The sequence below is a fragment of the Heterodontus francisci genome, chromosome 26, assembly GCF_036365525.1.
Source record: "Heterodontus francisci isolate sHetFra1 chromosome 26, sHetFra1.hap1, whole genome shotgun sequence".
Classification (NCBI taxonomy): Eukaryota; Metazoa; Chordata; class Chondrichthyes; order Heterodontiformes; family Heterodontidae; genus Heterodontus; species Heterodontus francisci.
Window position 1 is genome coordinate 52,166,812 of NC_090396.1, and position 27,979 is coordinate 52,194,790.

The following is a 27,979-nucleotide window of genomic DNA, read 5'->3' on the forward strand; positions in this document are numbered from 1 at the left end:
GAACCTTTGCTCTCAAGTTTTTCGCACTGTCACTTCGATAGCATGTAGTATCTGAAGGCAACATTCCAATGAAAGTAGCAGCATATATTATATGGAACACTATTTTATGTCTTATAACCTTCGATTTTCTTGTTTTTTTTTCTCTCCACAAGTTGTGAAGCCAAGTGGGGTCCATCTGAAACTACTTCTAAAATTTCAGAACTTTGGAAAAGCAATGTTCAAGCCTATGAAGTAAGTTAATTCACCAGCACCTACCACTAACTCACTGCATACCCTGGGAATTAAATATCTTCTTTGTACTGGAGTGAATAACCAAATTTTGTGATTGTTCATCATTGTAACAAACATATAAATGAGAAAGGACAAAAGAGAGTATTGAGCATGCCCCATAAGTTCTTGATGACTACATGCTTAAACAAAACTCCAGAAATACTGCTGAGAGACAAAGTATTCAATTCATATCTTGGGATTTTGTGCTCTGATTATTATACAGTTATTTTGAAAAGAACAATCAGAATTTGGGTTTTTTCTCACCAATTTTCTCTCCTCGCTACTATCCTTAAAAGCATTGTTTTTACTGTGAATGATTCTAAAAGTACTGGGTATCCTCTATACATCACTCATTTGGACGCCATTCCAGTGTGAGCCTTTGCATCAAGTCTTGCCACACTATTTGACCACTGGGATCATCATTACTGACCCTGGTCTTGTCCTCATCCAACGTCTGCAAACACGGGCACACTTCCAGCCACTGTCGCTAGATATCTATGAGAAGTCGGAAGCCTGGCTGACTTCCCTTGCCCAAACCAGTCCCATTGAGGCTGTTTGAACGGTCCCTATGGCTAGCTCAGCAGAGATCAGCTAATGGGGCACCAATTAGATACCGAATCTAGGACCATCCTAGCTTGCAAAGCTCAGCTATTCACTGGATAAACCCACCGAGCTATCAGGGAACACTATCACTATCTAATGTCCTTAAGGGAAGGAAATCTGCAGTCCTTACTCAGTCTGGCCTAGATGTGACTCCAGACCCACAGAAATGTGGTTGGCTCTTAATGGCCTAGAAAGACACAGTTGTATTCAAGAAGGTGGCTCACCACCACCTTCAAGGGAAAAATAGATGGGCAATAAATGTTGGTCTTCCATCTATACCCACATCCCATAAATGAATTTGATAAAAGAGTTACCTCATTTTGCTGTTTGTTGCAAAACTGGAAATGTGAATATAAGGAAAATTATTATAATTTTGCCACAAATGGCAAACAGGGGAAACCTAACCCATTCTTTCAAAGGCATTCAAATTAATTATATATTCCATCTTCAAACACATTGGAGACAGTTCAATTCAATTGAAAATACACTCATATGCCACTAACCAGTCAATCCTTTAATGGCAATATAGACTTCTGCAATACAGTCTGAACTAAGTAACAGTTTCTAAAAATTATAAACAGCCAGAAAAACAAAGTACAAACTTGAACAAAAGAAAATGGGATTCACTGGTAGAATTGAACTTTGCCTCTCTGTAGCAGAAATTGGAGGGTACTGGCTAGCTGAAAGGACGTGACTTACAACCTTGTCCTGTCAGTCTTCAGTTCTCAGATAATGTAAAGAAATCTATTATTCCACTGCATGCCACACTGAGAGCAGGCTGCTTCACCCACAAACCTGGCTGAAATAATCAGCAGAAAAATTAATGCCTTACTTTCCTTTTGAGAGAAACCTGTCACTTATTCTACAATAAGTGATCAAATTCCCAAGGGGAATAGCCCGAGATCCTGGTGTAGCATTGACAGAAACCCCGGAGAAATAGCATACATGATTGTTCATGCAGTTTCTTAGCAATTTCTGCTGAAATTAAAGCATAGAAATTCTACCCTTACAGACCCCCAACTCTCACTGTCAGTAACGTTCGGGTGTCGCTCGATTTCAATGGCACCTGATGCAATAAACTTTCAATCTTTCATCCTATTCTGAGATATGCTTTCAGCTGTCATGTGATTCCATGGCTGCAGCAGACTTTGCAACACTACCACCACTGTTGAGATTAAAAAAAAACCACAACCTCTATATAATGCGGAAGTTAGCAATTGTGATGGAGTGAGTTGCACGTACTGCAACACTGGCTCAAGGTTCAGAAGGTGATCACAAACCACAGGGTGATTCATATCAGTTGAGCATCTTGAGTATGTTGCAGCATGTAACTCAAGCCCAATTGCTATTCCAGATGTGGCTCTCAGCTATTAAACTCATAACTCTGGGCATTAAAAACTATTGTGTCAGCTCAGTTGGTAGCACTCTCACCACTGAGGCAAAACCTTGTGACTTCAAGTCCCACTCCAGAGACTTGAGCACAAAATTCTAGGCTGACACTCTAATGCAGTACTGAAGGAGTCCTACACTGTCAGAGGTGCCATATTTTGGATGAGATATGTTAAACCAAGGCCTCATCTGCCCTCTCAAGTAGACATAAAAGATCCTATGAAACTATTTTGAAGAAAATCAGGAAAGTTATCCCCAGTATCCTGGCCAATAGTTATTCCTCAATCAACATCACAAAAACAATTTATTTGGTTATTATCACATTGCTATTTGCAGGAGCTTGCTGTGCACAAACTGGCTGTCACATTTCCGACATTACAAACGTGACTGCACTTCAAAAGTATTTAATTGGCTGTAAAGCACTATGGGATGTCCTGAGGTCATGAAAGATGCTAAAGAAAAGCAAATCTTTATTTTTTATTTCATATTGTTACGTGATACCAGAAATGGACCCACAGGATAAATTGGCTAAATCCCAATTTTACTTGGATGCTGATCACAGTCCTTTCAAAATCTCAGCCCCATTTCAGTTTGGGATTTCGTAACAGGACAATCCAACTCATTAGCAGCTTCTTGTATCACCTAAACAAGCAGTGACGTCACTTTCATAGACCAGCCAGAGGTGAAATTCAAAATTCAGATTGATCCAGTTCAGATTCTGATAAAGACCCTGGTGAGCCTAGGGAAATGTACATTGTAAAACTTGTAAAGATAGTTCATTATAAAATGATTAAATGCCTGCACTGGGCTAAACATTGCACAGAAATGCACAGCTCTTATCATGTTGATGTATAAATTGGCCATGTTCTAGGGAGACCCAGGGGCATGCTGACTTTGAATAGGTTTGATTTTAAAACAGCCAAATATGCTTTTTACTTCCAATTTTGGAAATCCAATTTTAAAGTGAGTACAATTTCAGGTCTTCAGGGAATATGTTATTAATATAACCCAGTACCTCTTTTCTACTTTGACTCTTTCATATAGTTTTAATTCTCCATAGATTAGAAATATTAGAACAATTTCTGCTTAAAATGAAAAACAAAAAAAATGCTGTGGATTCTGAAAATCTGAAATAAAAACAAAAAAAAATGGAAATACTCTGTTGGTCAAGTAGCATCTGCCAAGAGAGAAACAAATTTACATGTTTCAGCTTGATAAACTTGCATCAGAACTGGAAAAAATTAGAGATCTGAACAGTTATAAGCAAGTACAGAGGTAGGGAAGGAGCAGAGGAGAAGAAAGAACAAAAGTGAAGATATGTAATTGGCTGGAAGGTAGAAGAGATAAAATTACAATAAAGGATGATAATGCAAGGCAAAAGTGGGTGGTAATGGGCGAGTCCTTAAAATGGGTGGGTGTTTTTGACAGTTCTGGGTGCTTCTCTCTTTTTCTCTCTTTCTTTCATAATCATATTCTCAATCCATTACCAAGAAACATTGTAAGGGGATTTAGTATCAGTAGCATTTTCTTCTGTTCTACAATATCAGTGCTGTGTATTGAGGCCACCCAGCCAGAAGGATAAAGAATTCCCGCAATTCTTCCATGGTCTTTCTTCCAGATTGTAACTATGACCATCTAATATCACTTCTTTGGTGGTGGGGGGGTGGGGGTTTATGAAAGTACATATCTCTTATGTTCAGAGCACCCTGGTTCCAGGACTGTCACTGTATTAGTCCAGCAGTTAAGAGAAGATATTCTCAACACCTAGGTAAGCACTGTCTGGCAGCTGGCTACGCAGCAGACTGCAGGAAGTGAGTGGGTAACTGAGAGGAATCATGTGGGAAGAACCAATAACAGGAGAATTAAAGAAATATTTCAAGACGGTAGCATTGTGTGTGTGTGTAACTGACTGTAGATGTCACCCTTTCCTTTGTTGCATGGCGAATGACCCACATGACTATCAAAAATGTTCCATTCATTTTCTCAGGCAGAAACGAGAAGAGGAGACTCCAGCAGACGTTTTTTACTTTGTTGACTTTCAAAGGCATAACGCTGAAATAGCTGCTTTTCACCTAGACAGGTATGGTTTTATCTAGTGTAAAGAATCCAATGTCGTATGAATATATGAAAAATTCTTAACATTATTAAGTTGGCAATTAGGTGAATTATGTGCTGAATTTCTATAATTCTACAAACTTCAGTAGTAAGAGCTTCCTGAGACTGGTTATCCCACATAATGAAGTTGTACAATAATTCACTTCATTGTGTAGATTAACATAATCATCTTTCATTCTTGTTAGCCTGTAATGCTCTGTATGTGAATTTTTGATGCAAGCTTTTTAAAAATATATATATTTGAACGATGTGAGTGCCACTGGCAAGGCCACCTTTATTGGCTATTCATAGTTGCTCTTATTTTATAATTGAATGTCTAACTAGGCCACTTCAGAGGACATTAAGAGTCAGCCTCATAGTGTTGTACTCAGGTCCTGTGTGGGCCAGACTAAGTAGGCATGGCAGGACTTTCGTGAACCACTGGGTTTTCACAACAATCCAGCTGCCATCTTGGTTATTTTTTCTGGTGGCGATCCACAAATGACCAGATTTATAGAAGAACCAAAAGCACATGCGGTGTGAGCTGTGAAATCTTGAGAGTAACATTTCTGCCAATCATAATCTTTGTGGAAAAAGCCAGTGAGAATATAAAACAGGATTTTATGTTTCCCCAGACAGTTGAAATTCAACCAATTGTGACTATCCCTTTAAAAAAAAAAATCACAGCCTTATGATTATTGGGAACAGAGAGAGATGTCCGGAACTTAACTTCTCCATCGGCTCAGCACCTGTTGAGAGGAAGCTATGTGAACACAAATAGATTCGTTGACACTTAATGGTTGAGCCATCATGTGTTTTGATTAAATTTTGTAATTTGTGTTCTCACCCCATACAATTGAGTAAAAAAAATTTTAAAGTTACCACCTGCATAAATGCACATCTGGACAGAATGATATTGCCTACACTACCCTCAACACAACTGTTTGTAAAATGAATAACATCATTGACACTGACAGGAGATCAAAGTCCATTTCTCATTAGAACAAAGGGAAATTCCTAGATTTTAAAATATAAATAAACTATCCAACTCAGATAAGGCATTGTGATAAGTCCATGCTGTTTCTGAGGAGCACAGAAAGTGCAGGCTTTGTAAGAAAGTTTCTTTGTCAAGGTTGTACTCCTTGGGATCCTTTGTAAATATTGTTATTGTAAAGATTACAGATGGTTCACATTCCACCTAAAGCTTAAGCCAAAATACTATAATTATGTCAACCACTTAAACCATTCCGAGCCAATATAATCATATACAGTTTCTCCGTAGGGTGACATATTTATGAAAACAATTGGGTGGAGAAGGGATTTTATGTTTAATTCACATTTATTCCTAAAACTTATCTGTGGAGTGGAAAATGTTGTAAGTGAACTAGTTCACTAAAACTCTCATTTCACTTTATTCCTCCTCCCATGTTATCTGTTCACAGGAGCAATATATTGCGATCCCTTTTACATTCCTCTATTCCCCTACTAAGCTGGAAAGCTGGTGTAATTGAGGCTGAGTTCTTCTCTGTTTGGGCATGTGCTTGGAGGAAGAAAGCTGGCCTTTCATTTTCTTCATCCAAGTTGGGGAATCCACTGTAAGAGCTGCTCCATCTAGCAGTCTGGTTGATATCTGATACATCACACATTCAGCTGAAACATATGACCATTTGCTCTTAGTTAACAACAGCACAGTCCTTCTACCCCAGGACCTGGAACTGAATTTATCCCAGAGACGTAGGGATAACATTCAACTTCAGTGGGAGAGCTGGAAAAATAAAATCAGGCAGTGTGTAAAACAGGTGGCTGATCTGCTACTTCCTGTTTTGTGTCCGTGCTGAAGTTACATTTTACCCATTGTAAAGTCGATGCAATTCCTAGAGAATCCACAGCATCAAAATGCCTTTAAATTTGACACAAGTTGTCACTGATTTAGAAGTCACCCTCAGATTGTCCACAAACATAGACTGTATGAGAAATGGTGCAGTGAAGGAACAGAGGTTGGGGCCTTTTTTTGAGGTTTGAGTTAAGACAATAATCTGGGTAATAATGGAGAGTCAGAAAGGGGATTTCCACATTCAGTCATTGCCATTAGCTGATCTAAAAGCAGACAGGGCAGGCAGAGAGTAGGGATAATAGGCTGATTGTCTGGATGTGAGTAGTGGTGTCCCACAGGATCTGTGTTGGGGCCGCAACTATTTGCCATATTCATTAACAACTCAGATGATGGGATAGAACGCCACATATCCAAGTTTTCCGATGACCGTAAAAAACATGCAGCATTGTAAGCAGTGTAGATGGAAGCATAAAATTACAAAGAGATACTAAGAGGATTACTAGGATTACTTAGGTGGCTAGTGTGTGGTTCAGAACAATGTCAACAGTGCGGGTTCAATTTCTGTTCTGGTCTGAGGAAGACAGTGGGAAACCACCGCCATGGCACGGCACTAATAGATTAAGCAAATAGGCAAAACTGTGGCAAATGGATTGCAATGTAAGCAAATGTAAAGTCATCCACTTTGGACCTAAAAAGGATAGAACAGGGTACTTGCTAAATGATGAAATGCTAGAAAAAAAATGGAGGCCCAAAGGGACTTGGGGATCCATGTAAATAGATTAACAGGTAACAAAATAATCAAAAAAGGATAATGGATTGCTGGACTTTATATCTTGAGGAGTTGGAAAAAAGGGAGTAGGAGTCGTGCTGCAGCTGTACAAAACCCTGGTTGGACCACATCTGGAGTACCGAAAGTGGTTGTGGACACCACACCTTAGGATGGATTTATTGGCCCTGGAGGGAGTGTAATGCAGATTTATTTACCAGAATGATACCTGGACTCCAAGGGTTAAATTATGAGGAGAGATTACAGAAACTAGAGTTGTATTCCCTGGAATTTAGAAGATTTTGCAGCGATTTGATTGAAGTTTTCAAGATATTAAGGGGAATTGATAGGGAGAAACTATTTCCCTGCTTGAGATGTCTAGGACTGGAGCCATAGACTTTTGAGGAATGAAATTAGGAAAGACTTCTACGCACAAGGGTGGTAGAAGTTAGGAACTCTCTGAGATGGATAGATTTTTGTTAACCAAAGATATTAACAAATATGGAGTTCGGTTACAGGACAGCCATGAGCTCATTGAATGGTGGAACAGGCCCGAGGGCTAAGTGGCCTCTTCTTGTTCCTATATATAAAGAAATTCAGTATTATACACAGTTAATAGTTCCTTTCAGTTATTTATAACAAATGACACTGGGACTGTTAGAAACTCTTGTTTTTTCAGAACAGAATTTTTTTTTTTATTTGTTCATGGGATGTGGGCATCGCCGGCTAGGACAGCATCTATTGCCCATCCCTAATTGCCCTTGAAAAGGTGGTGGTGAGCTGCCTTCTTGAACCACTGCGGTCCATGTGGGGTAGGTACACCCACAATGCTGTTAGGAAGAGAATTCCTGGATTTTGACCCAGCGGCAGTGAAGGAACGGCGATATAGTTCCAACTCAGGATGGTGTGTGGCTTGGAGGGGAACTTGCAGGTGGTGGTGTTCCCATGCATCTGCTGCCCTTGTCCTTCTAGGTGGTAGAGGTCGCGGGTTTGGACAGTGCTGTCTAAGGAGCCTTGGTGCGTTGCTGCAGTACATCTTGTAGATGGTACACACTGCTGCCACTGTGCATCAGTGGTGGAGAGAGTGAATGTTTGTGGATGGGGTGCCAGTCAAGTGGGTGGCTTTTTCCTGGATGGTGTCAAGTTTCTTGAGTGTTGTTGGAGCTGCATCCATCCAGGCAAGTGGAGAGTATTCCATCACACTCCTGACTTGTGCCTTATAGATGGTGGACAGGCTTTGGGGAGTCAGGAAGTGAGTTGCTTGCTGCAAGAATCCTAGCCTCTGACCTGCTCTTGTAGCATTGGTATTTATATGGTTATTCCAGTTCAGTTTCTGGTCAATGGTAACCCCCAGGATGTGGATAGTGGGGGATTCAGCGATTGTAATGCCATTGAATGTCAAGGGCAGATGGTTAGATTCTCTCTTGTTTGAGATGGTCATTGCCTGCACTTGTGTGGTGTGAATATTACTTGCCACTTATCAGCCCAAGTCTGAAGAGGTATAAAATCAGCAGTTGGTCAGGAATTTAAACCCCTGACCCAAAAACATTCACACAGACTTGTATCTGAAAATATGTCAAATATATTATTGTATTTGTTAATAAACATATACTTTCTATTAAAGAATGCTTGATTTCCGGCGTGTTCCACCAGTGGCTGGCCGAAAGCTTAACCTAAGTAAGGAAATCCGAGACCTGACTAGAAATGAAGATTTGAAAGGCACTTTTTTCATTTCACCAGGTAATGAGAAAAGGAGCTGAATTCTACGGAAGCCTGTGTCGTTCAAAGCGGAATATTTATGTACTGCATGGCAGCTCAAAAGCAGCTTAGTTTTCTTTCTACTAATAGAAGTTAAAAACATTTTAGTCATCTTAGCTTTGATTATAGGACTCCATTTTGAGGGCAGACCTTTATGAGAAATTTCAGCCTGGGTCGGAGTGCAATTATTCAACATTGTAAACTCAATGAGTAACTCCTTTGTAAAATGAATAGGAAGACTCAGTCTGAGATATTTGGAAAGATAGGCTTAGAAATAGGTTTGCACTGTCCTGCATTTAATGTAATGCACGATATTCAGTCCTCTGCTCTCACACTGTCCAAATTCAGTAACAATTTTTGCAGTATAAAAAAAGGTAGCCAATTTCCATCTGTTTTTTTTACCATAAATATGCTTTATTACTGTTTAATTTGCTGTTCACTTGATAAACCCATGACACATTTCATCATCTCTGTTCTGATGAGGCATTCATTCTCAGAGAGGATTTTCACTTGCCAAAAATTGGTAGCCGGGCAACATTCCATTTTAAATTTGGCAATTCAACTATTTAGGTAATATAAGCTACTGTAGTTTTTGATCCTTGATTCTATTGATATTGATAGCTTACAGAAGTGTGAAACAAGAATGTTATTTGGCCTGCCAAGCTGCTGCTTTCACATGCCATGTACAATCTTTCCTAATATAAACTGTGCCCCACCTTACTTAACCTCCTGAGGGAAACTTCTACATAAGTACTTCCTGATCCTCAAAGATAACCAAACAAAGCTCCAAACTGTCTATAGGGATAGCCCTGTGCTATTCAAAGCTGGCCAGTGCCAATGGAAAGATTCTGTCATAACCTATCTGGTGTCAGATTATTTTGTAAGTGTTTTATTCAGATCAAAACAAGACATGTTGTGAAAGAGATATGGTAAAGAAATACTCCAGAACTTTCCTGGGATGTGCCACACGTCTGTCCACAGAAGTGATGGAACATTTTTAAGTTCTTTTTCTCCCCTGATGCCAAAAGCAGTTTTATTAGTTTCAATGGAAGTTGCTGAAGTGACAAAATGCGCACCTCCCTTTGTAGGTCTGCCAACCCTCCAGGATTGTCCTGGAAACTCCAGGAATCTGAGATTAATCTCCTGAACACCACTGCCAGCAACCCAGGAGAAACATCATAGGGGCATTTAAAAAATGGTGTGTTTCTCTCATTTTCTTTAAACACTTTGTTAGTTATAAAAAATATTGGAAATGGGCAAAAAAAGACTGGGTGGGTGGGATGATTGGAGGAAAGGTCATGTGATGAAGCCTCCAGGAACATGTCCGACCAGAGCTGGCAACCCTAATTATGTCAATTTTAAATTATAAGGTCTGTATGTGGTCACAACAGAATTAATAAGATTTGGTATGTATCTATTCTTTTACAGAGAACAATGTATGTTTCTTTTCAAGATGCCTGTACTCATGTAAGACAGAGTATGCCGTCTGTGGGAGACCTCACGTGCTGGAAGGGTCAGTGTCTGCCTTCCTGCCGGACCTCCACATTGCGCAGCGAGAACTTATCAAGAACCCATGGAGCAGGTCCTACACATTTGCTGATAGAGAAGAGTAAGCGCTAAGGATTTATTGTTGTTCATGTTTCAGCTTCAGGCAGCTACAACATTTTTTCTTTGCTAATAATAGCAACTGAAGTGAAGCAGGTTTCTTTAGTGCCAGCAATTGGAGGACCAGGAGAAAAACAAACCAGCCAGGATTTGTATTCAACAATTTTCCATTCCTTCATTGAGTTTCTTTGTTCATTGGTCCTGGATTGCATGCTTTCGATTTAATTTTATTAATTAAAGGTTTAAGGTTAACAGTTGCTATGTGGGTCTCCCAGGGCTTGGGAAACGCAGCAGTGAAAGGGAGGTGGGAGCCGTAAGTGCCTTTTACAGAATTCCTTAAGGGACAGGAGGAGCAGGAGTGCTTCCTGTCGCCCCTCAAGGAAGCCTTTAGCACCCTCACCCCACCCTTCCTGCTACGATCTCTGGCTTTCCCCCACATCCAGCCTTGATCTCTAGTTCCCATTATGGCCTCTCTTCTCCCTCCAGCAAGCCCTGATCTATCTCTCTCTCCCCCAATCCCATCCCTCCCCAAAGCCATAATCTAATTCCTTGCTTCTGCAATGACAGCTTTCTGCCCCTCTCTCCCCCCAATCATTCATTCCCTTCCACGATGGCCTCTCTTTTTCTGCCCCTTACTCCAAGCCCTGATCTCTTGATGTCTCCTTCCCATTTATTTTTCGGAACTGCCAATGTTCCTGCCTGAAAGCAGGATAGACTGTTGATTTGGGCATGTTGCCAGGCAGGGAATGGAAAAAAAATTATATTTAAGTCCTGCTGTTAAATTCAGCTGGACCTTCCTGTACCCTGCCTAGCTGGGTTTTCCCTGTGCTACTGTGCTCCCCCCGCACCCTCCCAGTCAATGTGGGGGCCACAGTGCCTGAGTTCTGAGACAGTAGATCCATTTACCTGGGAGTGACAGGAGTACACCACTAGAATTGCCATGTGTAATTTCCTGATTTCAACTGGTAGTTGAGGAGGAGTTTATGGTGAAGATATGTGACACTTCCTTAATGAGATGCGAGGACAGTCACAGTACAGATAAATCCAGAACATTCACACACAATCTAATATCTGGATAGTCGCATTGGGAGCACCTTGGCAGGAGATTCTTGGTTGTGGTCTCAGTTGTGGAAAGGTATATAGCATGGGGAAGCTAAAACAACTGATAACGGGAGGAACAGAGAAGAGTAATGGGAATTCTGAAGTATTTGTCAAAACAGTCTTGGTCGGTCTACTAATATAATTGATGAGGAAGGAAACAAAATATATTAGCAATTAGAAAAGTCCGAACAATTTAGCCACTTGTCAAAGATCCTATTTAGTCAAAATGGTAAATATTAGACAAAATTGAACTGTCTTGAGGCAACATTTACTCGGGTAAGCAATGTTTAATGCACTAATAGGTATGTTGACATTATGATGCGCTGTTAATGTTATCATGATTCGGAGTTTCAACACTTTTTTAATCTTCTGCAGTTTTGTTTTCTTGTAGGTGGGAAACCAATCCAAACTACTGTGAAAAGATCAAGCGTACTCGTCCATACAACACAGGCAGCAGATTACTGAATGTTATCGATATGGCCATATTTGACTTTTTAACAGGTAAAAATTCAAAGGAAAATAACATTCTCATCACCTTCCAACTGTTTCAACCACAAAAACAACTTGTATTTATAGAACATCTATAACGTAGTAAAATATCTCAAGGTGCTTCATAGGAGCGTTATCAACCAAAATTTGATGCCAAGCCACATAAGGAGATATTAGGGCATATGGCCAAAAACCTGGTCGGAGAGGTAGATTTTATGCAACATCTTAAAGGGAAAAAGAAAAAGAGACAGAGAGATGAAGAGATTTCCACTAATATAGCACCATTTGGCTTTAATTCCTGTGGAGAATTGGCCAGCCAATCCTTGGTGCCTCAACTTGATAAAACTGATGTTGGGAACTGTCTGTGTATAGATTTGTAGGATTAGCCCACCCTCCACCAAATCTGCCACCCCATCACACCTCAGAAGTCACAGCATGAAACTGAGCCAGGAAGGTCCTTTTGTGCATTCCCCAGTCTGTGGTGAATTAGCTCAGGGATTGCTACAATTGACCATAGCGCCCTTGGATTGAGAAGGTGAAAGTTGGCCTGAAGTCTGATTCTTAATAGTATCCAGTCACTTCTGTTGATATTGCTTAAAGGCAGGATCATCTCAGCTGCAATGCCATTATGGTCGATTAACCTGATAATACGCAAACATTAAGATTGGCCAAGATTGACCAGAGGGCAGCTGGCATCGATAGGAATGTTTCCCAGCATGATTCAGGAGTGGATAAGAGAAAGGTAAAGGAAAAACAAAGTGCAAAGTCGTTATCTCCATATAGCAAATAGAAACCACATTTCAACACAAATGAAAGTTACTTTAAAATAAGCAATAAATCAATCATATACCATAGAACAGGCAGACATCACATTTTAATGCAGTAAATAATGACTGCAACACAAGAAGATTTCCAAAACCAGCCAGGAGAAACAGCAGACTCTACCAGAGGGAGCACAGTGCAGGGAAGTCTGTATGTCTGTGGTACGCTAGCCAGGTACAGGGATCAGCTCTGAAATGGAACCATGTTTCTTGTTAAGATGTAAAGATGTTTCCTTTGGGTCATCTCCATTTTTGTTGCAGTGATTGGAAATAAGTTGAATGATGTTTTGGTTCTGCACACATCACACAGCGTCTCAAATCCCAAACTCCTTGTTTAGTTTTGTCAGGAAGAGAAAAGTATTTGAGAGATCAGAGCAGGCCTTCTGAGCGGCTCCAGCTTCTAGTGATCATATTTTATCGATGGAGTCAATTCAGCAGCTTTCGTAAGCCAAGATAAATGTCACCTGGAACCAAAATTAATTCTGTCCCTTGAGGTTCGTCCTTTCAAGGTTAGTCCTTTCAGTCCCAGTTGGAATAAACTGTATGCTCAGCAGTAGTAACAGTTTGAAAGATTTTCCAATTGCAAGCAACAAGAATAATTGAAAGAATCAATATAAATAGAAAAATGTACATAATCAAGGAATGTTACTTCAATTTGAAATAATGTTAGAATAAAATAGAAAAGCATAAATTCATACAATATTCAGAGGATTGACTCATTGCTTAACTTTATAACTTCCTTCTGTATTCAAATTATATCAGAAAAAGAAATGCTTGCTGCAATTGCGTGTAGCCCTTACTTCAAACTTGCCTTCATCACCCTTACCCCACTCCACCATTCTTAGCCGTTATCTCTGGAACTCTCCTCAAATCGCTCTATCTTACTATTTCTGATCACACATTTAAAGCCCCCTCAAAACATATCTTTTCAATTATGCTTTATCTCTCTGTCTTTGGTATCTGTTTCTCTTGTGTGAAGTATTTTGAGACATTATCTTTGTTAAAAGCATTCTTTTTGGTGACTGTAAATGAGGCAACCTGCTGAAGGATTTAAAGGCATTTTACGATATCGCCAGACAAAACTCCATAGGGAGGATCCAGCAAAGATTCAGTCATTAATATTTATAATTAATTTTACCTTACTTGGATCATGAATAGTCAAGCCCATTAAGGACTATAACAGCCAACTGACTTGTAGTAAAAGTGAATTTTTAAAAAAAGAATCTCTCAATGTGAAGCCAGTTCTGGTGAAATTTTCTGCTGCTAATTTAGTTAATGTGTCTAAATTTGTTTACAGGAAATATGGATCGACATCACTTTGAGGTCTTCACCAAGTTTGGAAAGGATGGCTACATCATCCATTTTGACAATGCCAGAGGGTAACAGCTTTGTACAGTTTATATATACAGTGCTATTAACATAATGGGCTGAATTTACAGTTCTTGTTGCAGGACCCGGTGGCAGACCCAGAAGCGGGTGTCGTTGCCGCCTGTGACATGTGCTGTCGGCCAACTGCGATTATGGGTCAGGCAGCCAATTTACATAATGGAGGCGCGGGGCCTGTCATATTGCATGATGGGGGCAGGCTCCACTGTGCTGATTGCGGCGCACCCAAGATATAGCGCACCAAACATTGCAACCAATACAATATCCAGCCATGTAGAGTGGCCCCATACTATGTCCACTGGACCCTCTCACCCAAGACTAAGCCCACCTGTGCAGAGTTCACAGCACATTGCATGCCGACAATGACCTGCGTTCCCCCTCTTCCTCTATCCAGTGCTAGTCATGGCGGCCTTCCCGCTGCAGCACTGAGGCTTTGCCTCGTGCCACCACCTTTCAACAGTTGGGGATCCGAAGGCACTCAAGGGTCGCCCATTGTCCACATAATTTCAAGCCCCCCATTGAATTGCTAGCAATTGCAAGCAAATATATTATAACTATTTGTTCTACAATTTAAATTGCATTCCCGTCATGTTGGGGCAGCGACATGCCTTGGTGCTTTCCTGCTGCTGATTAAATCTGGACCCAACACCACGACATCGGATTTCCAGGCAGGCACATCCGACGCTGTTCTCCGGCTCCCCACGCCTCCATTCCCGTTCCCAATAGCCTCACTAAATTCAACCCATGAGTGCAGAACCCAAAGAGAGCAAGTAAAAAAAAAGTTATTTTTAAAAAAAAATCCATTTTAGAATTCGATTTCTTAGATGGTATAAACCGGCACAGAACAGGATGAGAGAGTAAGACGACTTCCTCTTTGGCCTCCTTGTCTCGAGAGACAATGGGTAAGCGCCTAGAGGTGGTCAGTGGTTTGTGGAGCAGCGCCTGGAGTGGCTATAAAGTGTGAGACTACAACAATACTTATTGTGTCACCTCGTCCTCTTGCATTGTGATTTGTTCCTTTGTTTAATGGATATTCCCGTTTACCTGCTGCTCACGGAAGAGAATTCTGAACCCATGGAATTATCCGCATTTGCACCCACTGAACTCAGTAAGCTTCCTGTAACTCTTGATCATAGGTCATATCAACAATCCAAATCCAAAATCAAAACAGAAAAGTGTGTGTTTAAGAAGACAAGTGCAAAATTCTGCTGATAGGAAATCAGAAATAAAAACAGAAAATGCTGGAAATACTTAGCATGTCAGGCAGCATCTGTGGAGCAAGAAACAGTTAACGTTTCAGGTCGATGACCCTTCATTAGAACTGGAAAAAGTTGGAGATGTAACAGGTTTTAAGCAAGTACAGAGGCAGGGAAAGGGGTAAGGGGGAGTGGGAGATGTGGTGATGCAAGAATTAAAGGGAATGTCTGTGATAGGGTGGAAGACAGGAGAGATTAAACAAAAGGATGATGGTGCAAAGCAAAAGGAGATGGTAATGGGACAAGTAAATAAACAACAGATGGGTGGAAAGGAGGTGTAAATGGGAAACAGCACAATCTTCACCAACAGCTGCCATCTGAAAACATTATGATATGAAATTGTTGAACTCAATTTTGAGTCTGAAGGCTGTAAAGTTCCTAATTGGAAGATGAGGTGCCATTCTTCGAGCTTACATAGAGCTACACTGGAACAGTGCAAGAGGCCGAGGACAGAGTTCAGAGCAGCGTTGTGGGGGGAGTGGGGGGTGAAGAAAGGTGTAAATGGATAAAAACGGCCACTTACATCGTTTCTCCAGAGATTCTGCCAGAGTTACAGTAGAAAACTGGGAGATCCCCAACAAAAATTCTCCCCCATTCTGTTTTACATTTGCTGTCACTATTTCCTTTTAATTCCCATTGCACTGTGTCCTACTCAAAAGTGAACTGTTTTTAGAATTGTTAAGGTACTGTGAGGAAACCACAACTGCCAAATGGAAACATATCAATTTTGTCATATGGACATTGAACATAACTTGTTTAAAAAGACAACAGAGCTGAATGGCTGAAAACATGGCTGCACATTTGCATTCTATGAGACAGTTGCATAGAGACATAATGGGAGTGCTCCCTGATTCAATTAGCCAGATGGGTTTTGTCAATAGTGATGATCAAAAGACATTGAGCGTCATTGTCTGTGTATGAGCCAGCACTCCATCTCCCCTCCCCTCCACCCCACCAAGTGTGAGCTTTGAAGAATCAACAATCCTTGCAGGCTGTATCAAACAAACAGCTGGTCACACGACTAACCTGCTGGCCAACCTGGGAATTGATTGAATTGTGCCTCACAAGGGTTTGGGGCAGAATGCAATTGAACTTCAAGAAGAAAGCACCGCTCTCTCCCGGTCTCTCTCTCTCATGCAAAGTTCCAGGGACCCACGGAAGCAACTTAAGCCTCAAGGCAGAGGACCCATGCAACCTTCTTGTACCAGCGAAGCAAGTTTGAAAGTGTGCACTGGGCCCCGAGAACTGCAAGACTTAACTTCAATCAAGATCTTTACATCCAATCAAAACAGTAACTGAATTCTATCTACCACTCCAAACCCTCCCCCTTTAATTCTTTCTCCTCCACTGTATCTATTTGTGTGTTTATCTTGTCATGCAGGCCCCCACCTGCAAAGAATGAGGCATATTAATTTCACCACATCGACATTAAATTTCAAACTGTTGTTGAAGTAAAAAAAAAGGATTTGCTTTAAAAAAAAATGCCAGCCCTTGGCTGGAAAGACATTTGCATATTAACAGACAGTGCTTGGAAAGGACAAAGGACCATTCCCTGACACATTCAACCCACAATGGACTTTTGATCACCAGACGTTGAAGGTCGGGGAGCTTGCATTCCAGGTTGACTGTTAAGATGGCCAAATACACAAACGGACGTGGTCAAACCAGCTAGTCACATGATTATCCTGCTGGGCAACCTGAGTTTTTTGAATTTGTACAAACAGTTTGGGCATAAAGCAGAATGCTCCTGGACTGAGAAGAACTCTCCTGGTTGGCTCATCACAGCCTCTCCTGCTGTCTGCTCCCATCTCTTTCTCACAAGCCTCTGAATCCACTGAAGACACATGAACCCCAAGAGAGAAAAGTCTCCTATAGCAAACAAGGTTTAAGAATAATACTGGGCCCCAACAAAAAGCAAGATCTACTGACAATTAAGGACACCACAGTGAGTTCGAAGAACCATAACAAAAACTCTTCAGATATTGCCTCAAACTTTTCCACTTTATTTTTCTTCTGTTCTTTTCTGCCTCTATTTGCATATGTGTATCGTTTTTGCATGCTAGTGTGGGCCCGTCGTGTATCTGTCAGCGTTAACTGAATTAGAGTTTAAATTTAATAAATTTCAACTTTTCTTCTTTAAACCTAAGAAAACCTGTTTGTGCTGGTTTCTTTGCCTTATAATCGGAAAGCGGTGAACAAGGATTCACCAAGGGGGGAGCTAAAAACATGATGTGTTTAAAATTAAACCCTGTTAGAGTAAGACCAGGTGAAGGCTGAGAGGGACCCCTTGACATCTTTCTCACCTGGTCGTAACAATCTCGTATGCGTGCTAGGCTGTTGCGTCGCATATTTTAGTAATTTTAAACTGAGTTAAAGTGTTAAGGTTAACAAACTTACCTACTTCTTGTTTAAACCTAAGAAAGCCTGTCTGATTGGTCATTTACAATTATAATTAGAGAGCTGTGAGCAAGGACTCACTGAGGTGAAGCTAAAAACACGGTTTTAAAAGTTAAACCCTGTTACGGCCAAACCAGGAGAAGGCTGAGAGGGGAACCGGAGACCCCTTCCACACTCGATTGTAACAGTACTTTCTTTAAATTCTGTGGGGACTCCATAATAATAGCGCATGTGGACCAAGAGAAGAAATGTTCCGATTCGTGTGTCATGGCAACTAACCATCAGTCGAGATGAGCCACGCTTTCCGCTCCTCTTATCTTTGGATTCAGATTCTGAAGGAATGATTTCAATTGTTTGATTTCCTACCAGATGCAGCAAAGTTCGGGAGATTATCTGGAACATCTGGCCCAGCTGTGAACTGCAGATTAGCAATGGAGAATTTTTTAAAAATCTTGAAGACCATCCAAGTGCTGAGCAAGCACAAAGCTGGAGTCCTGCCAATCAAGAATGCAACTCCAACTGTGCTGAAAGAAACATTTTAAAAATGTTATTGGCCAGTGCACTGTTAAAGACAGCTTCCTTGTTTTGGCCCTTATATGGCACCAGTTCTTTTCTCAAGTGGAAAATGGGCTTTCACTGCTGATTTCTGACAGTTTGCCTCTGGTGTAGAGGACCATTGGAATCTGACAGACTTGGCAAGGAGCTGGTAACAGTCATTTTGCTGCTGCACTTTGCAAGTGGCTTTCTCAAAAATATTAAAAGTTGTCAGCATGTAAAGACTATTAGTGATTGGGATTGCAAACTACAATCAGACAATGAATGCAGAGGCATCTCAGAATCTCAGTCCAGGTAACTGCAGTGCAGTCTGAACTGAAAACACCCCTGCAGCTTTAGTGGTTGAAAGCAAGTCTGCTTACTAATAGGGTGATGGAAAATCAGCAGTACATTGTCACTATTTCCAAAAGATGTGTATGAAATGAGAAGGCAGCCAGTCTGGACTTATTGTAACTAGTCCAGGCTAGCTTTTCGATTTACCTAGAAGTGAATTATCTGGTAAGATTCCAGTTCCTTTAAATATTTCTGATGCATGTAGGAGCACAGAGACAAAACTAATTTCAGACTCCTGTGAAAAACACATTACTTGGAGTAGCAAAGATGGCTGAGCTTTGCAGATTGCTGTCGTCTCGCTGAGCTGGTTCTTACCGGGTTATGGCTTATGTTTCTGATGACAGAACAGCCAATTTAACAACAACAAGCATTTTAAACAAGTTTAGAAAATGTCAGAATTTATTTCTGATCAGAAAATGTGACACGCTCAAATTTTTCTGGCCCTGCCCAGAACACAAAGCGATTGCTCAGCAAAGCTGAATATTGTTCTCGATACCAGAATTAGAATGTGGCACTATCCCAGCATTGAGTTTCAGTCATTGGTTTACCATTTTGGTAATTTCTTGGTTTTGCTCATATTAACAGATTATTTGTTAAATCACTGTAATCCCAATCCCAAACCGCCTTAGTCATTTATAGTGGAAATTAAAGATATTTTTCTGGAATTCTGCCCTGTTGCAGGCAGACATTACAGTTGTTGCTCCTATGCTGTCGCAATCCTATTCTTTCATTATCTGTATAACAACAACTTGCATTTATATAACACCTTTAATATAGTGAAATGTCCCAAGGCACTTCACAGGAGCATTATCAAACAAAATTTGACCCCAAGTCACATATGGCAGTATTCGGACAGATGAACAAAAGCTTGGGCAAAAAGTTTTTAGGCGAATCTTCAAGGAGGAGAGTGAGGTAGAGAGACAGAGAGGTTTATGGAGGGAATTCTAGAGCTCAGGGCCAGGCAGCTGAAGGTATGGCCGCCAATGTTGGAGTGATTAAAGTCGGGGATGCACAAGAGACCAGAATTGAAGGAACGCAACGTAGGTTGTGGAGCTGGAGGAGGTTATAGAGATAGGAAGGGGCAAGGCCATGGAGGAATTTGAAAACCAGGATGAGAATTTTAAAATAGAGGCATTGCCGGACCAGGAGCCAATGTAAGTTAGCGAGCACAGGGGTGATGGGCGAATGGGCCTTAGTGCGAGTTAGGACACAGGCACCAAAGTTTCAGATGAGCTCAAGTTTATGTAGGGTGGAAGATGGGCGGAGTGGGGGGTGGGGAGTGCGACCAGGAGAGCACTGGAATAGTAAAGTCTAGAGGTAACAAAAGCATGGATGATGGTTTCAGCAGCAGATGAGCTAAGCCAGAGACAGTCATATAATCAATTAACCATGATGTGATATTTCATATTTTTCATGATCAGAAAAATTAAAAAGTGTGATTATTGGGCAAAATAACAAATAGTTGAAAGATGCATTACAGACTTGTATGGGAGCCCAATACTGACAGCAAACCAACCTGAGATTACATTTCAGTTTGTACTTCATCCTGACCAGCACAGCTGAATGATAATGCTTTCTTGTTAACTTTGTCAAACCAGTTTTCAGCCCATTTCTTTCTTTTCCTTAGGTTTGGGAAACACTCACATGATGAGCTCTCCATCCTTGCCCCTCTGACTCAGTGCTGCAGGTAATCCCACACTGTTAGCATGACATCATGTAAATGAGGACAAATGGTTTCAAAACTGGCACCTGCTATGCCTGTGTTTTGGTTGTAAAACAGACGCGAAGCATACCAGTTTAGAACTGAGACCATCTGTATCCAATCTGTGCAGACATTATTCCCGCTGCTAATTTTTTTGCCGTTAGTATGCTGATGAAGCCCAAGGACTGATTTTTATTTTAAATCTCCAGCAATAATTAAAATCTGAAGGAGTGAGACTCCACTCTTTTAAAAGTTAATTTTCAGTATCAGAGAGGTTGTTTGGCAGTAATTAAGACTCGTCATGGTGTTAAAAATTCATTTACACTTGAATGGACAAGCTCTAACTTTTTCTGGCATGTTTAGTGGGTAAGTGCAGCAACTTCATGTTCTTTATGTGTTTATTGCTGAATCTCTTAGCAAGGTACCAGTATAAAAAAGCTTCTGCATCCAAGGGTCTTAAAGGAAGTGAATGCAGAGATTGTGGATGCATTGGTTGTAATCTTCCAAAATTCCCTAGGTTCTGGAAAGGTCCCAGCAGATTGGAAAACTGCAAATGTAGGGAGAGAGAAAGCAGGAAGCTAAAGGCCAATTAACTTCACGTCTGTCGTTGGGAAAATGCTAGAATCCATTATTAAAGAGGCAGTAGCAGGACATCTAGAAAATCACAATACAATCAGGCAGAGTCGACATGATTTTGTAAAAGGGATATAATGTTTGACAAACTTAGAGTTCTTTGAGGATGTAACAAGCAGGGTGGATAAAGGGGAAAAACAGCAGATGTAGTGTATTTGGGTTTTCAAAAGGCATTCGATAAGGTGCCACATAAAAAGGTTACTACAAAAGACGAGCTCATGGTGTTGGGGGTGATATATTAGCATGGATAGAGGACTGGCTAACAGGAAACGGAGAGTTGGGAATGTGAGCCATTTTCAGGATGGCAAACTGTAACTGGTGGAGTGCCACAGGGTTCAGTGCTGGGGCCTCAACTATTTACAATATATATTAATGACTTGGATGAAGGGACCAACTGTATTGCAGCCAGATTTGCTGACAATATGAAGATATGTTAGAAAGCAAGTTGTGAGGAGGATACAAAGAGTCTGTGAATGGATATAGATAGGTTAAGAGTGGGCAAAAATTTGGCAGATGGAGTATAATGTGGGAAAATGTGAGGTTGTCCACTTTGGCAGGAAGAATAGAAAAGCTGAATATTATTTAAACGGGGAGAGGCTGCAGTACAGAGGGACCTGGGTGTCCTTGTACATGAATCACAAAAGGTCGCCATGCAGGTACAAGAAGTAATTAGGAAGGCAAATGGAATGTTGGCCTTTATTGCAAGGGTGATGGAGTGTAAAAGTAGGGAAGTCTTGCTACAACTGTACAGGGCATTGGTGAGACCGCACCTAGAGTACTGGTCACGTATGAGTTTTGGTCACGTTATTTAAGGAGGGACATACGTGCATTGGAAGCAGTTCAAAGAAGGTTCACCAGGCTGATTCCTGGGATGACGGGTTTGTCTTTATGAGGAAAGATTGAGCAGGTTGGGCCTATGCTCATTGGAGTTTAGAAAATTGAGAGGTGATTGAAATGTATAAGATTCTGAGCTGGCTTGAGAGGATAGATGCTGAGAGGATGTTTCCCCTCATGGGGGAATCTAGAACAAGAGGGCACAGTTTCAAATTAAGGGGTCTCCCATTTAAGACAGATGAGGAGGAATTCCTTCTCTGAGGGTTGTTAGTGTTTGGAATTCTCTTTCCCAATGAGCAGTGGAGGCTGGGTCATTGAATATGTTCAAGGCTGAGTTAGAAGGATTCTTGACTGACAATGGAGTCAAGAGTTATGGGGGAAAGGCAGGAAGGTGGTGTTAAGGCCACAATCAGATTAGTCATGATCTTATTGAATGACGGCGCAGGCTCAAGGTGCGGAATGGCCTACTCCTGCTCCTATTTCTTATGTTCTCATGTGCAAGAGAAGGACAACTCGGACATCAACTTTCAGATTTCCACATCTAACATGCATGTACAGAAGCCGGAAGTTGCTGTCCGATTTAGCCTTTAACTGTGAGAGCAGATAACCTCACAGCTAATTTTTATTACAAAATCCAGTCCTATATGTATCCAACTGAAGACCCTAATTGTTGTACTGTCACTTTATAGAATAAAGAAGTCAACACTGTTACGTTTGGAGCTGTTGTCACAGCCGGATTATCGATTGAGTGACGTCATGCGGGAGTCCTTGCTTCATGATGCTCTCAGTCCAGTTTTGACAGAGCCTCACTTGCTTGCACTTGACAGGCGGCTGCAAGCAATACTGAAGGCCATTCAGAAATGTTTGCACGAACACGGAGATGCCAATGTAATCAAGGACGATGTGGGAGATGCATTTGACTTCAAGGGCCTTAACAGCAGCGTGCTGGCCAGGTAATTGGCCACTCGCTTCCTGTCACTAGGAAAGAGAACCACAAAAAGACAAGGACAGAAACTCCAATGAGAATAGAATTCTCCCCGTATTTAAAAAGGAAACTCTCTGTTGATGTGTTAGATTTTGGTTTGATTGTCAACTATTTCTGAAGATGTACTACTGTTGATTGACTCATAGTAATGTTTAAAATGGTGCAATTTTGTCCATCTCAGTAGTCTAGCTCCCTGCCTGATAGCTCAGAGTACGAGGTGTGGAGCTTTTAGAAATTACTCGATTTTGCTGCTCGAGTTTGATGGGTTCATTTCTTGTCTGAACCATTAGATGGAGCACCAGCTCATAAGTTGAATACTGCACTAAGATGAGCGAAGGAATCACACTGTGCATCTCGTTCTGCTACGAGAGCTTCCCATGTTCCAGGTGGGCACTGGCACTTCAACAAGGAAGTCCACACCTGGGTTGCAGTGCTGCCCCGTACTCCCAGTATAAATACTATCTATAAGGCTGCCACACTTTGCGAATTACAAACCTATAAATGGGGAAAATGGGATCATGGCTGGAGTTTTGTTGTTTGTTTGCTTTGCGCTGATGAAAATTTATTGGAACTTGGTATCCTTAGAAAGTAACAGGGTCAAATTTAACTATCAAGCCAGAGCGTGCGAGGCTTGACAGATGCTGTTCATGTGACAGGCAAACAATCCCTCTGGTGGGAGGCCCAGTGCATTTTGATGGCAGTCTTCAGTAAAGTGCTGCCAGTGAGCTGTTTGCTCTAAAAGGTGTCCCACCTAATGTCAGCGCAATAGTGAGCACTAGTGACCACCGGTTTACGGAATAGAGTGTCTGTGGTGCACGCTCCGCCTGGTAATCCCTCAGCATTTCACTGGGATCCTATGTACATCATGGGACCCTGATTTGCCCAATCAGTGAAGCACTCACCTGACAGTCAGGTGCTCTGGCCACCCTAGGAGGTACAAGTTAAAATGGCAGTGGAGCAGGAATGGGCGGTTAATTGGCACCCTCCACTCTGCTACCGTCCCTCTGCCATCACATGGAGGCGTTAAACACACCCCTAATGACTCCACATCAGAACACACAGAAGCGAGTGGGTAAGTCAGAGTTTCAAAATATAGTTTGCATTCTAGAAATTTCCAGACACGCAGAACAAAAATGGCCTGTCCCATAAATAACCAGCTGGGTGACATCACCTATTTTATTTTTTTTTATCTATATTTATTTCTATCTATAGAGAAGTTTTGTGTCACATGAGCAGCTGTCACAACTTAGACACCACACAAGTGACAAAAAGTAGTTGTCTCTGTTTAATGGAATGCTCGCTGACAATTCAAATTTTCTGTCACTAAATTCTCAGTTTGCTGTGTTATTTCTGTTACTTCATTCAAATTGTTGGATAATAAAATTTTGCTTAGCACATAAATGATATAGAATTGTAAAGGAGTGGATCATAGCCAGGAATTCCCTAAAAGCTGCTCCCGCTTGACAGTGGGCAAATTGACTGGAGGTGAGACTGAGAGGTTGGAACAGTTCTGAGGAAATTCCGAGCTAATATTTTATTAAAGGAGGGAAAGGAAGCCATTCCCTTATGTTTTTTGTGATTTTGATAACTTGCCCTACTCTCATGGGCGCAGAATTCACAAGCACATTCCAACCCACAGAAATGTTCTTCAGCAAATAACCTGTAACAGACCTCAATGTATACCTAATCTCACAAAGAACTTCTGAGCAGCAGCTTTCAATGGACAGGCCGTGTTCAAATAAAAGCAAAATACTGCGGATGCTGGAAATCTGAAATAAAAACAAGAAATGCTGGATCCACTCAGCAGGTCTGGCAGCATCTGTGGAAAGAGAAGCAGAGTTAACGTTTCGGGTCAGTGACCCTTCTTCGGAACAGGCCATGTTCAAATGCAGATCCAACTTCACAGCTCCACGTGTCAACCATGTCCCAAATGCACACTATGGCCAGGATTTTACAGGCCCTCCACCCCACGAGGCGGGATTGGAGGTGGTGGAGGGTTGGGGGGGTGGGGGGTAGAAGGCCTGTCGCCTCCCCATCACCCAGCGATCTTCCCAGGGGCCAGGATAAGCCAATGACAAGGTTCCCACCCAGAGGCCAATGAAGGCCCTTAAGTTGCCTATTAACAGCCAATTAACAGCCTCTGCAATACCAGCAGTGGACACTGCTCCTGGTGGCGCTGCCGATACTACTGACCTGCCAGCCCTCTGATTGGCTGGCAGCTCTTGGAGGCAGGATCACCATCCTAAAACTTCGAATCAAAAAAATTGGAGGATCACTGCCGGGGGGGTGGGGGGCACAAAAGGGCAGAGGCGGGTTTCTCCCTGCTTTTTTAGTCCGGCACCGGGACCCCCGCCTCCAGCATAAAATCCAACCTATGACTGATGACAATGGGAGCTCCACTGGTAATAATAAAAGTCTTGTGTAGTAGCCACACACACTTTAAATGTGCCCTTGGCACAATAAAAATCTGTCATGCTTTTCTGATTAGATCAAAAACAAACATTTTAATCTTTTCTTCACAGTCTCCAAGCAAACCTTTCTCAAATGTGTTTTGGAATCCTTCCAGCACCAATATTGTTTTCACACTCACCTTACTTACTTATTCCCACCATAAGTACAAATTACAGCATAGCAAATGTCTCAAAATCCTCTCAAAACAAACCACAAAATTTACTCATCCATCCAACTTTCCAACATGTATTTTATAATATAAATCAACTCACATTCACAAACCTTCACTCTGTCAGCGACCTTGCGCTCATTTTTCCTTCTCATCTCAAAATTTGCAAAGGACCCCCAAGTCCTGATATTTTGTGAGACTCCTTACATACACCAATCTGATTACCTCTCTCCTACCTGGCTGGCAGTCTCCTAATGTACGACATGCAGGCACAGGATTGCCAACTCTGATTGGAAGCATTCCTGGAGGTATGGTCATGTGATGTTCTGATCATATGACATCTACAACTGTTGTTGCATTTATGTTAGAATGATTGGGTCCCTGGAGAGGGAACATGTGGTTCCACCAGTATGCTTGAGGCCTGGGAATGTGATTTTACTTTGATTTAAGTTTGGTGCTTTCTTTGTTACAGTAGATTTGTGGTGCTCATTTGTGAAGGGGCAATTATTACCTCTTTTAAATATTTGATTTAAAACCTATCAAAAGTTAAAATAAAAGAGCTAGAACGATTGGGTCGCCTGTGCTTTGCTTGTGATTTTGCGGGAGCAGCTGTTGTATGAGAAGTTGCAAGAGCCAGGTGTGCATTCATAAATAGATGAAGAGGGGAAACCAAAAGTACAGCAATGATGAGCGGAACAGCCTCCTTCTGTGCTGTAAATGACTCTATGGCAATGATTCGTAGAGGGGAAACCAGAGCTATGAGGAACTGATTCCACCAGCAACTAATGGTCATTCACTAAAATTGTAAGATGACTAATAGTAATATTGGTGACATTCAGATTTCCCTCATATCCAATAGTAATACAATAACTCATTGATAGTCAATATGTAACTGGTAATAGTAGGTTTAATTCTCCTGTAAACTAACTGCAAATAATAGTAATCCTATAACCCACTGATATTCACCCTGTAACTATAGCCAGAAATCCCTGCAATGCATAAGGTATGGTCAGTTGATTTATTAGGCCCCATTTTTCTCTCTAGTTCTTTGGATTCCAGTTCCATGTGAAGGTGACAACTGGGAATTGGGAACCTCAGTCAGAGCTGCTCTGTATTTGGACTTTCAGACATCCAAACTGGCCAATACAGACCAACCTGAACCAAAGCGAGAGATCACACGAATGGCAGGCTCAGCATCAACACTTCTAAACTGCTGCCTGGGCATGGCCTCGATAAAAGGAAACTTTTCATAGAATGGCAGAAACAACAGAACAGGAGGTGGCCATTCAGCCCCGGTGCCTCTTATACTCTTGTGTAACCCCATTTCCCTCCTTTGCAAGTATTTATCCCATTCTGCTTTAAGTTTTATGCTCGATCTCAATAGCCATATGATGAAAGATCCCATGGTCTAACATCCCTCATTTCAAGAATCTTCTTCCTCCAATCCCTCTTCGTTCTTCCAATGGAAATCCTCAGTCCTCTTATTCCCCATTCACCCACCAATGGAAGTGGAAACAATCTTTTATGATTTGCCCACAGTAAATGTCCCAGATTTCACTTTACTGGTTGCTCCTGCCTCAGTGCCACCCTACCCACCACATTGCTGCTGCAGCTCCCAGTGCTGCAGGAAATGGTGGTTCCCCACCCTCCTGCTTGCACCCCTGACCCCCAGTCTCCTCCTCTCCCCAACTTCTCATCCCGATCCCTCATCATGCCTACCTACCATTCTCCCCAAGCTCCCATTCCCCAGTCTCCTCCTCTCCTGACCCCATGTTTCTCAGTCTCAACCTTCACGAGCCCCATTCCTCAGACTTTGGCTCTGTCCCCAAACACTCTCAAGCACCAACCGTGCCAATTGCCAAGCCAAGCTTCTAGAGGCAGAAGTCAGGAGAACCAGGCCCCAGCTCATGCTCCTCTGATCCACAGTAGCTCCACCACATGCTGGACCTGCCCCTGGCACACACACTCAGAAAGCAACTCCCTCCAACTCAAACTTCCAGAAGTGGGGCAAGCAGCAGTGAGCTGGGAGGACGAACAGTTGATTTGCTGTAGCACCAACATACAAGTGCGAATTAATATTACCACAAATTTTTCTCCCAATTGCAAACACCAGAGTACAGGAGACGAATCACTGATTTCAGTAGACTCATGCTGAAATCGGGAGAGTTGGTGAACACTTAGGCAGGTCGCTGCCTGAATAATGAACTGCTCTGCACGTCATTTTCACAACTACTCCATTTCTCTCTGGCTCAAGTTTAATGGCTCAAAACCCTATGCACCAAATTCACACACTGGCAGGACACACTCATTGAACTGGGGTAGACAGCGGGCAAAAAAGTAAGTTAAGGTCTTTCCTATTTCACCATCAATACCCTCCCTTTGTCTCCATCAAGCTAAGCATTCCCATCTCCTTTGACTCACCATGAGCAATTCCAGGGGAGCCAAACTCATATATAATTTGTAATAGTATATAATGTCAATATTTGTACTGAAGTTGTAATATTTATTTTTAGAGTGAATAAAGTGTTTTTGTTTATATGAAGGTAAC

At 41.7% G+C, this 27,979-nt stretch overlaps 2 protein-coding genes across 3 annotated transcripts in view; one reads left to right on the top strand and one right to left on the bottom strand.

The window, feature by feature from the left end:
* LOC137384336 (pseudokinase FAM20A-like) overlaps positions 1-27,886 on the top strand; it is a 57,161-nt gene extending 29,275 nt beyond the window's left edge. The window contains exons 4-11 of the mRNA XM_068058217.1: positions 153-231; positions 4,250-4,342; positions 8,581-8,696; positions 10,143-10,323; positions 11,812-11,921; positions 14,028-14,109; positions 20,285-20,344; positions 22,516-27,886. Coding sequence (XP_067914318.1) covers positions 153-231; positions 4,250-4,342; positions 8,581-8,696; positions 10,143-10,323; positions 11,812-11,921; positions 14,028-14,109; positions 20,285-20,344; positions 22,516-22,783 — 989 coding nt within the window. The 3' untranslated portion in view covers positions 22,784-27,886. The remainder of the gene's footprint in view (positions 1-152; positions 232-4,249; positions 4,343-8,580; positions 8,697-10,142; positions 10,324-11,811; positions 11,922-14,027; positions 14,110-20,284; positions 20,345-22,515) is intronic.
* LOC137384337 (platelet-derived growth factor subunit A-like) overlaps positions 1-27,979 on the bottom strand; it is a 136,738-nt gene that overhangs the window by 2,515 nt on the left and 106,244 nt on the right. The window lies entirely within an intron of this gene.